Raw genomic sequence first — 11,525 nt, forward strand, 5'->3', positions numbered from 1 at the left:
TAAAATCCGCAGTCTATTTATAACAATGGGATTAATTAAACGTAATTCACTCTACTTCCAAGGCCTGACTTCATCCTTGCACCGTTGTGATTTTAAAACAATAGCGTGGCCACGAGGAATATGCATATTACGTTTAATTAATCCCATTGTTATAAATAGACTGCGGATTTTATTCATTTATACGGGAATATAGAAAACAGACGTGAAATATACATAATGTATGTTGAATATATTTTTGCATAAGTGTACATACCTTTTACTTATATTTAGCATTCATTTGTCTTTTTTTTTTTTCTATTGTAAATGCATAAAATCCACAGTCTAGATACAGGCTACGCACAAACGCGGATAATAAGTATTGTTCAATTTTATAAAAGATTAATCAAACGTAATTAACAGTTTCTTCAGAATTCTTACAAATACGACTGGTAGTTATTAAAATCAAACGCAACATATCTAGTGCAATCTGTACGGCGCTGGATTGGATTAACTATTTTAAACACTGTCACCGTGCAAAAGCCTATTAACCCTTTAGTTACCGAACCGTGTATCGGGCCCAATGACCGAGGCGTTAATTGGTCAATGCGTTTCTTCCGGCCCCTGGGGTAAATCAGCCGGTAATTTATAAACAACAAATATATTGCGCCTAAAGGGTTAACAACTTTGCAAAGTGGAATTCTAACTTGTTCACTGCGGCTACTTCTTTCGATGACTTTCACGTCGAGGTCCATGTACTAGACTTTTCGCGCGCAACAGTAGTTGAAGGAAACTTACGCAAAACTGAATAAAATAGAAAGATGCGTGCCGCGGTGAACTCGTTAAAAATCTGTCAGACATTCGATACCAAAGGACGATCGGTGGTTACCCGGATGTAAGATGAATGATAAATGATCCAGTCGCTCGGGAACTCGTCTCGTTTAAACGTGGAAAATAGTTTCCACGGCCTGTCTAAATGAAACGTTTATTCATTATTTTTATTTAGTTTGAAAAAAAAAAAGATCGACAACCTATCGTAGGAGAATTGCTATTTTTAAAGAAAAAATCGTTGCAGTATTTTGAACAAATGTTAAATTTTTATTAAAGTAAAAATAGTATTAGTAATTTAAGAAGAAGAAACTAAAATTTAGTCTGAATTCGCGGTAAAATAATCTATTTTGAGTCGATCATTTTTATTGTTAAGAACTTTTGACCCCCAAGCTTCTTTAAGAGTGAATGGAAATTTTATTCCACCGTGAATAGAGACTTAAAATATTTTTCCTTTGGTCGTATCTCTTCGTATCACCCTTTTGTCACGCTCGCATATGTTCCTCTATTGTTATTACAAATTTTATTCTACATTAAATTATTCTATTATTCAGCAGATGGTCGCGTACGTTTAATAGATCGTTTGATACGACTGGTATGATCGTTATTATGATGTTACGCAACAAGGCTATCGACGATTTATATTTTGGCGTACTAGTTAACCCTTTGCGCTATAAGTGCTTTCTTAATTTGTCCTCAATCGACACTGATTTAATTTTCTCTGGCTATTATATATTTCATCTTATATATATGAAAGTTGTTTCGGTTATGTAAAGCTTAAAATTCCTTTACTCGTAAGACGATCGTGCAAAAAGAATATCAAAATTTTTCGAAGATACATGTACCACCAATTTGTATTATCGAGTGTATGAAGTGTCACGTGCCAGAGGTGATCTAATAGTTTCTAAGAAAAAACAGTTTCGTCGCGCGCGAGAGGTGACCTCACAGTGCAAAGGGTTAATTATATATTTTTTTTGTTCGTTAATTCGCATCAGAGGGTCTCATGAGACAAATTTCTAAGTCTACGTAACATTGACAGTATGAATGATCTTAAACACGTTTCAAAATTGACTTTTCTTTACTACCTGACGATATCATCTTTGATTTTGGATTTGCATGCAGTTAGTGTCAAGGTGGCGAAAAACGGGAGATGTGTAACATTATTATATGAAACGGTGACTAAATTATTAATTTCTTGTCGTTTCAAATTGAGAAAACAAACTGGATTTTATTTGTAGATATAGATCCATAAAACAGGGACAAGATGTTACATAATAGAGAAAAAATCACAAATGATACGGTGAAGCCGAGGGTTGCAGTGCAAAGCAGCCTAATTTCCTGCAAGTGGAGCTTAGCTCGATGAAAGTAGTCTAGTTCGATAATAGCAGAGGCGCGATGATAGCAATTACACGCAGCGGCTGGTCGAGCAATAAATCCTATTGTTCCGCGACCCCTCGGTGCCCTTAGACGGGCGTGAAGCGATCCCTCGCAAAGAATCTGAGTAATCACGCGTTGCCGATGAAAAAGCACCTCGTAAATTGCACAATGTCGATACCTGAGTGAATGTGCACTTAGCGACTGGCGCGTTGCCCGGTAATTCGATGTTCACATGGGTATCGGCTCGCATAAGAATCTTCATGGTCGAGGGTGGGCTGCCAAATCAACTCGAGGAAAAGAAACGGAAACGTTTACGCGGAAACGCGGCGAAACGTCGATAGTAATGCACAATCGCGGCGACCAGTTGCTCCTCGCAACGTTTACGCGTGTTTTTTTCTTGTACCACCGCTCGTTTCGTTTTACGCCCGAGACGAAACGCGCGTCTGCGAAGCGTCGATCGATATCGATTTAACTTTTATTGGACCGAAGTGGATCGCGCGCTAGAGCGAAACGACGTTTCCCCCGAGTCGACGTCGACGTTCGTCGTCGTCGTCTTTCGTCGTCGGTTCTTATTGTTAATTATTTTTCGCCCGTCGACGACGTTCCCGTGTAATATTGACGCGTTATTGACACTCGTGGACCGACGGGTGGTTCTCTGCTTATATAGGGAACGATGCTGGGGGGCCGCGACTACTATCCCTTCCCTTCTCAACCCGAGGATCCATCGTCCGCGAATCGGACGATTATACGTATGCGTATATGTATGCGCGCAATCGTTTCGCGTACGCGGTCCTACGCGCGAGCGTAACTCGTGCCATTCCTTCCTTCTTTCTCGACCGTGCAGAGTGATCGACTGAGGAGGGATACGGGGATTGGTCGAATGTTAACCCTTTGCGCTTAGAGACAGGATCTGTTGGACACTTGGCCTCGAAAATTGGGGAAACGGGAGTCGTATCCTTTCGATAAAATACTGCGACGCTTCACCAACATTGGAGATAGCTTTTTCAGGGGTAAAACGAACCATAGATACAGTATCGAGCTAAAGTCTCAGGCTACCATGCGAAGCTTTGCAATATACTTAAGGGGAACACATTAAGAAGACAACTACTAAGTGTTTTTCGTGTCTTTTTTTTTTTAGAGAGAAAAATTTTCTCACTTTTTGGTTAGCTTTGAGAATATTTTAGGTATGTTTCAAAGTACAAGTGGGTGTTTACAGAACAAGTATCAATGGTCACCAGTTTTCGTGCAGCTTTTTGCCATAAAAACGTACACGTTTCATCTTTTGAGTTCATCTGGAAATATCTGGCAATATCTGGCAGTATTGGTAATATCAACGTGCCACCAAATTTTTTAAGAACTAGCCCAGACTTAACCCATCTAGTTGATATCAGTGAGTCATTCGTTCTTTAAAGACCTAACACAGATCTAGCTTCGGTAGGTGAGTCTAGCGTGTCACGTGGGATCGATTTCGTGAGACTAAACGGAGACGAAAGAGCGCAGGATGGTCGGGAGGAAAGGGGTTGTAAAAAATAGCTAGCACGAGGACCTGTTGGACGTGTGATCGGGATAGCCGGAAATAGGTACGCCCAGATATCGCTCTTATGTATCAAAGTGTTTCGAATTAAAATTGGACGACGCGGCACGGAAAAATTCGTCGTCAACGTCCGATCTCGCTCGCGACCTTCTTTTTCGCATTGCGTAACAGCTTTTGTCGGAACCATACGAGCCGCTCTTCTTTTCCCGTTGCGCGAGCTGAAGAAATAGGAATCGAGAGATGCTGCCGATGAAATAGCAGACCTGCGCGACGCGTAGATTTCTAGACGAAGTTTGCGTTAAAATTTGAGAAATTGCTGAGAGATTATTTTTTCGTGGGAGCATTTCTTAAACGAGATACGCGACGTGTAGATGTAATTTTCTTCAAGGATACTCGCACGCGCTTAAATATATGGGGTATTTAAAATATGTATATCGTGGCGATAACGCAAGATTGATCGGTGTCATGGGTCAATATCGGCTTGAGATTTAGTTGCTCGATAAAAAGCAATTTGCCTTTAACGAGGTTGAAATTATGTAAGATAAATACAGGCCTACGATTGTTTAATTTAGACTGGACATTTCATGTGTGATATTTATCCATTAACAATTACAAATAAAATACCAGTATTGTTATATTAGTTTACGTAAAATAACGACAAAATTAATTATGTAAATCACTACCGAAGCTATTTCGCGTCGCAAGAAAAGTCGACCGAAGTTAAAGACTTCCATTGACGGAGTCATCCAATTCCCCGGCGAAACGAAGCCTATGTAAATTTATGTGCAGCGTCACTCAAACTCATCTTCTTGCGTCGCCTGTCCAGAATCATAGTTTGCAGGATAATTGCAACCTTCGTTCCACGCGAACCAAACGGAAACCGTTTAATTTGTTTCGCGAATGTCAGCGAGGGCGGAAATTAATTCTGTGCGTTTTTATGGTGAACTTTTTCCATTTATTTGTAAAGAAAAGTCGGACGACTTTTAATTTCAAGGGACCACGTGTAGTTATAAAAGCTAATGTCGAAGTTGTGAGACCCAACATCACAAAATGGCCAGTAAATATTTTTCAACGTTGCTCAAACTACAGTTCCGTAAATGATCAAATACAAAGGCGGAGACTGAATTTCTGCGCCTAATATTATCAGAAGTGCGCAAGGACGTCGCAGCAGTCGAGTATGGGGCCGTGCGCGAATGCATGCATTCATCTTTTGTTTTCCGTAATTGTTTCTTCCGATGGGGCAACGACGAAACACGTGCCAGATCAACCAGCGTTATTGTTCGACGTTCCGTCTCGTTTTCCTTACGCGTCTCTCCGTCGTTTATTTACGCATTGGGGCCCCCCTCCGTCGTCGACCCCTCCCACCCGTCCATCCGTCAGAAACGTTCTTCTTTTTTCTCGTTCGCTTCGTCAACGGTAATTTATTTATTGAAATGAAATCGCGAGTATTCTAATTTTTCTGGTCCTCTTAGTCGACACGATTGCGCCTGATCCGTTCGATTAGCAGGTTGTTCGCACCCTCCGCGAAATAAATGGCACGTCAGAAAAACTATATCGAGCTTCGAATATCTGGAGCTTCGTTTCAAATTCAGAAAGAGAGCTTATATTTTTGATTTAAACATTCGTGGCTGGTCTCTCTCTCTCTCTCTCTCTCTCTCTCTCTCTCTCTCTCTCTCTCTCTCTCTCTCTCTCTCTCTCTCTTTCGGGGCAGTTCGAAAAACGGAAATAACGAAATTTCTGGAGTATAACGAAATTATCCTCCGAGATATCGACCGAATGACGCTTTCGAAGCTTTAGTCGCACGCTGATTGTACGTTACGTAACCGAGCACGTTCGACCGATTCGTTTTAAAATTCCGCGTAAACGGCCATTTTTCGAAGTTACAAGTCTACTGTAACCCATACGCGAGTGCCGAATGTCTTACTAAGAGACTAGAGGGATTCTAAAGAAATTTTCATCTATCACGGAACGCTGTTGTGCCAATAAAATTTTGCCCCGTCTCTGGCTGAACTTTCATAATGCGAGGGACGTGCGGCGCGCCGCTGATCGCGATGTTTATTCGCGAACGTCTATTTGCGCAATAATAACTACAACTATACGCAACGTGGATGTCGTAAACGCGAAGATCACGATCCTCTCGAGTTTAGATCGATCGGAGGGGGACGAGGGAGGAATGCACGCGACCATTCGATCCGTCCACTTCTAGAGAATCGTTGAGACATCCGAAGAGGAAATCAACAATAACAAAAATAAGTCTTCGTTGTGCTCGAATATCGCGCATATCAAAGGGGAAGGTGCATGTTTGTGAATCTTTTGGGGACCGAATTCTCCTCTCTTCCCCTTAATTCGATGCAATTTTTAAGATTTTTCGATTCCACAACATTTTCCTCGAACCCCTTCTTAACGCAGAACTGCAAAGTATTAAGAAATCCCTCCATCTTCCGTATGAGAAAGAGATAAACCAACCCCTCTGCAAGTTTCCAGCGAAACTCTCGCAGCATTCCAACCCATCCGCCGCACCGCCTAGGCACAGCCAGGCGATAACTCGCGACAGGAAACGAAATTTCGCGTACTCGTTTCAACCCGAGCCCTTCGTATCGCTCAACGATGGCCACGTTCAATAATTCAGGACCATAATCCGTTTGTTTAGTTTGCGATAGTCGCGCGATTCCTCATCGGGGAATTCCCTGGTCGGCTACACGTTGTTTCGCTCGAGACCGTCGAGTTCGAGCAACACCAGCCTCGGCTGGTACGAAAAATGGATCAAGGATGTTTCGTCGTGGTACACGTATCCTTGAAAACTTTTCCGCGAGTAGAAACGTATACGAGGCCTCCGCCGTTTCTCCTCGTGGGGAACCGTAACGGCGGACGACATTGTGCCACGCGCGAAAAGAAATGTACAAATACCTTGTTCCGCTACTCGGCGTGCCGGCTGTTTCAATCGGAGAAACGTAACGAGCATTTTTCTATGCGGAGGCGATTTTTGGCCTAGTTGCCAGCGTTTCGCGCGACCTTGGAATACGTCTAGAAAATTCATTCAGTCCGCTCTTTCGAACCCTCGGGGGACCGTAACTGTATGTTTGTATGCTAGGTTGTCCCGAAAGTTTCTTTCGCGAGTTGCACTCAATTATTTTCTGTGGTCGCGTTTATATAAATAGACAATCTAATTTCATAGATACTCATGTTGTAACACAATTCAGTAATGTAACATAAAACAGAAAATATTGTGCATGTATTACTTATTAATAAAGCGAAAGAAACTTTTGGGACAACCTAATACTATGAACTTTGTAGCTACAAGGAGCTGTAGGGAGCCCGGTGAGCCTCGATAGACTACTGGATAATGACAGGATTATGAGAGAAGGTACCTGAGCCAATGCAAAGTAATGGAAACCAAGTTTAAATCGGTTAATTAAATTAGTTAAAATCGGCCTATTATTAGATGTGAGATTATAAACAGACCACTTCCGACGTTAAAAGAGTTAAATTCACTCATTCGCTCGACTCTTTGAAATTTTACTCCATTTTCTTGGTTGTTTTGACGTCCTATGATTTAAGTAACAGTTTAACTGAGGGGTGAATCGAGTCTATAATGCTACTACAGGCTTCTACCCAATCCTCTCATAGTCATTAACATTTTACTTGCCAAATACTGATAACTATATTCAGACGTGGCCACGCGTGGGGACGAATTGAAAGGAGTAGCGTATCGTATTGGGTCAGACGTCCCTACCCAACCCTGACCACGTTCGCTTACTCATAGCCCATTTCCCTTAACCCATATCTTCTCCGAAATACAAGCTCTGTTATCGAGCATGTTTGCGACTGATCACGCTTCGACTTTCAAAAATCATGAAACATTTGTATGCGCAGCTCAACGAGATAAATAAGATTCCTGGAATCAATCCTTGTCATCCTTTAACGAACTCGATTGCTTTAGACAGTATCGGTTGATATTGTAGTTGGACTATAGGCCGAGGCGATAGCCTAATCGTCTGGCGTTATCCCTCTCGCTTAGTTAGCCATCCGTGAGCTCTTATTAATCTTGTTGAGCTACGTTACACCGAACATCTGGAAAGATTGCTCCTAGATGGAATTTCGAATTTTTGCAGAGAGCTGTTGCGTAAATTATATAAAAGCAAGACATCGTATCTCAACCACGTCTAGTCTAACCCTTTGCTCTCGAGAGGTGACTCTCAGTCGCCCTTAGGTTTCACGCAGCAAATCTACGATACCTAATGTTTCTTTAAGTTTAATTTCTACGGAGCTCGAACCTTATTCTCAAATCTAGATAACTTAGAATTCATGGCAATAGAATGCTAATAAAGCATCTCGAGTTGCGGTTAGATACCAGAAAAAAAAGGCATCGAGTGCAAAGGATTAATCTTTCCTCCCCTAGGAGCAATCTTTAAAGCTACCAATGAAGAATCGAAAAAAGATAAACTTACCTGAGGAACGAAGCGCATGCAGGACGGTGTGGGTTCCCTCTGGAACTGGTGGTGTTGGTCCAGGCCAGCGGGGACCTTGAGTGGCTTGCTGTCCTGGGAACTCATGTTGGATTTAGGAATCAACGAATACGGAGGCTGATCGCCCGTTAGCAAAGGATCGAGTTGCTTGTAATCGTGGTCGAGGTCCTTTTCCAATGGGTCGTATATATGGGACCCGTTCAGGGCTTTCTGGTGATTGTTTCTCAAGTTTTGTGCATAATAGTAATTGTTGGGAGGGTTGCTCCCCGGGAAGGTCCTCTTCTCCGCGATTAGGGCGGTCTGGCTGTTGAAGGGGCTGGCGTTCGTCGTTAGGGTTGTGTTGGACGAACAGTCTAGTATGCCAGAGCTGGTCGGCGATGACCTCGTCACCGTCGGCACCTTCGTGTAGTACTTTGGCAGAACGCTCCGTTCCTGGAAACAAATTATTCTTGGTTGAACGAGTGCCGTGTTCGTAGGGAAGAATATGGTTAGGGTATAGGGAATAGGGTTAGGCGTCGACATTCAGGTTCAGCGAATGTTTATCGTAGATTAATATCACCAGAAGGTCTGCTTTGGGTAGTTGGCAGAGGATACAGATTCTGGATTCATATGTAATACGATTGAGGTTTAGTGAGAATTTCATCGTTTCGTCTTTGAGAAAGACTAGGGAGTCTTTCAAGGTGGTTCAATAGCGAGAACACACAGGGGTGTCTAATTCTTAACATCTCAGAATAGATTCAACGAAATGCAAACTTACGTGGTTGTGTTCCCAGTTGGAAGCCTAGATAACTCAAGCTTCGTGTTCAAACGAACAACGAATTCAAGAAACTGTTGTATCCTCCCAATAAACGGAGTCGAGCTCGATCAAACTTGCAGAGTGGAAATGCCTCTTTTCGCGCACAAAGAAGATCGCGTACGAAACGCAAAATTCTAACGAGCTTGGAAGCAATAAACGATGAAATTGACCGCGAACGCACCGCGAAACTTCGGCGAAACTTTCCGTATTCGTTGCGTCGCGAGTTCCACTTTGACACAGGGGGTGCAAACTCGAAACTTGGCGGTATTTATACCAGTCGCGATAAAGTAGAATTTCAGAGACAAATTGAAAAAAGAGCGTAGAAAGGAAGGAGGCGACGATTATCGTGGCCAACCAATAGTGAAAAGCGCGCGGAGCGTGATTGTTGCTCACCGATTAGATGACTTTTACCCCGGTGCTTTAACGATAACCCACGCTGAACCGTGTGACCCAACCAATGAGTTTCTTTTACATTCGCGAATGTTGTTCTCGTTGTTCCATCGTTTCTCGGACACACGGAGGCTGGCCACGATTCATTCACCGAGTTTTTCGTTTATCACGCTCGGGTATCATGGCCGATCACGCGCGTACCGTGCACCCGCTGCAACGTTATTGACCTTCCCTCGTTGTTTCCGTTGGTAAATCGAAAATGAAAACGTCGTCGTTACGTCGAATCGCGTGCATTTGCAAATAAGCGTTCCCACGAATAATTTCAAGTGGTAATTAGTTAGCCTCCGCGCGTCGAAGATCAACGAGTTCCATATCGTCTTCGGGGATGATCCTTTGGATCGGACTATACCCGGTGTTTGTATAGATGACTGTATAGGTTTCCGTGATTTGTTATTATTATTGAAAAAAAAAATGTTATTGTGCTCATTCAGAGATGGGGTTAGGGTTCGAATAAACCTGATGTTTGCCGACGTGTTTGTCGCGTTTCTTTCTTTGAAAAATGTTCAAAAGAGGAAACGAGACAAACACGTTGGCAAACTTCAGATTTCTTCTAGGGTCTTGCCCATCACTGTGCCCATTGTCTGGTTTCGGTTAGGTCGAGGATGGGAGTTAATCGATTCTGTTGAGTGGTCGTCAGACATAAGTAATACAAGCCTAGAAACTACAATATTTTTTGATTGTAGTTGATTTTAGAGCCGTATCCTTCGATGATGAATCACAAAAATAGTATAGACACGAAGGTTGAGGCTGTTCTCGTACCAATTTTAAGATCCAGAAAGATAGTATATTTTCTACGTCAAGTGTTACTTGGATTAGATTGTATTTCCCGTATGTGATCGATTCCCACTTGCTCGAATAAATTAATGAATAATCGCGATTGTTCGCTTTCTAATTCTATTGTCTCCATTCAAATTTATTAGATACTTTTTCCATCGATTAGCTTCTGCTTTCTCGTTGACTGTCAAAGTTACGGTCTCTTTTTTTCTTTTGCTGATATTCGATTACCAGGAACTGTCGCGCCATGCCTGATGTTAGTGACATCACAAATTCGTCTATTCGGTTGTTTGCGCGCGCTATCGGCTCTACTTTGGACGCTACGATAAAACGATCTCCTTGGTGTCCGATTGTCCTCGATATATCGACGCCACCGTCAGCTGCGTGGCTCGCGTTACTCGCTCTCGTTTGCATGAAAAATATCTGAACGTGTTCCTTTCTACAACTCATTCGATTCGCGCATAGTACGCTCGAATTCGACTTTTATCTTTCTGCGATCTTTAAATCCATTGACAAGTCACCGTAGAACATTATTCTTAATCAACGATAAAGTTGTTCCGCAAGAATCGTTAATTGGTTTGAAATCGATGAGATCGATCCAACGAGTTTCAAATTATCCATCGAGTTCCACCTCAATTATCCGTAAACCGTCATCGATAGTTTCCGTGCGACAGAATTGCTCTCTTAAAACGGATGTAAATGTTGTAAATACATTCATTATATGTGCAGATTTATCTCAAATCGTTATATCCATTTACGGGGATTACTCGTTAATCGTTGAGCCACATTCCGAATAGATTAATTATTCGCGCGACTTTTACAGTGGTGCTATCTAGCGAGCGCATTCGCAACCACCGAATAACTCTGTAAGAACGTGTAGTCACTGTCGAGTTGCGTATACGCAGTTTTATCGTTTGAGTTTCGACTCTAAACTCGTCCTAATCCAGGTATCGACGGTTTTGGTAGGCGACGAGTGCGCCTCGCTAAGATCGTAGGTCGTTCGACGAACCATGAAATTCCGGAGCTTTCTACCGACGATCAGTTACCAAGCAAAAGGAAACTGTTCACCGACCGACATAGAGATATACATAGAGCAGAAGAAACATAGATAACAGAGTTATGACTCGTTACTTGGCCCATTCTGTATAATTAAGACATTATACGTCATCTTCTGAAAAGACTTAAATTATTTGCTAAAATGTCGATATATTAGCATGCGACGTGAAAGTCTCTTTTTACCTACAGTATGGCTCCCCTACTCTATTTATACTACAGGGTGTCCCAAAAATGTTGTAACACCTTGAAATGGGTGGTTCGGGAGGTG

At 42.4% G+C, this 11,525-nt stretch overlaps 2 protein-coding genes across 4 annotated transcripts in view; one reads left to right on the top strand and one right to left on the bottom strand.

Moving 5' to 3' along the window:
- Positions 1 to 11,525, top strand: part of LOC128880068 (RING-box protein 2) — a 41,796-nt gene that overhangs the window by 9,043 nt on the left and 21,228 nt on the right. The window lies entirely within an intron of this gene.
- The window catches only part of LOC128880025 (facilitated trehalose transporter Tret1-like), a 25,333-nt gene that overhangs the window by 7,603 nt on the left and 6,205 nt on the right, over positions 1 to 11,525 (bottom strand). For 2 of the 3 annotated variants that reach the window (XM_054129665.1, XM_054129656.1), the window contains exon 2: positions 8,164 to 8,613. In XM_054129665.1, the coding sequence (XP_053985640.1) occupies positions 8,164 to 8,613 (450 nt within the window). Of the gene's footprint in view, positions 1 to 2,359; positions 2,829 to 8,163; positions 8,614 to 11,525 lie in introns of those variants that run through there. The other variant, XM_054129672.1, reaches the window with a different exon arrangement.

Source organism: Hylaeus volcanicus, chromosome 1 (genome assembly GCF_026283585.1).
Source record: "Hylaeus volcanicus isolate JK05 chromosome 1, UHH_iyHylVolc1.0_haploid, whole genome shotgun sequence".
Classification (NCBI taxonomy): Eukaryota; Metazoa; Arthropoda; class Insecta; order Hymenoptera; family Colletidae; genus Hylaeus; species Hylaeus volcanicus.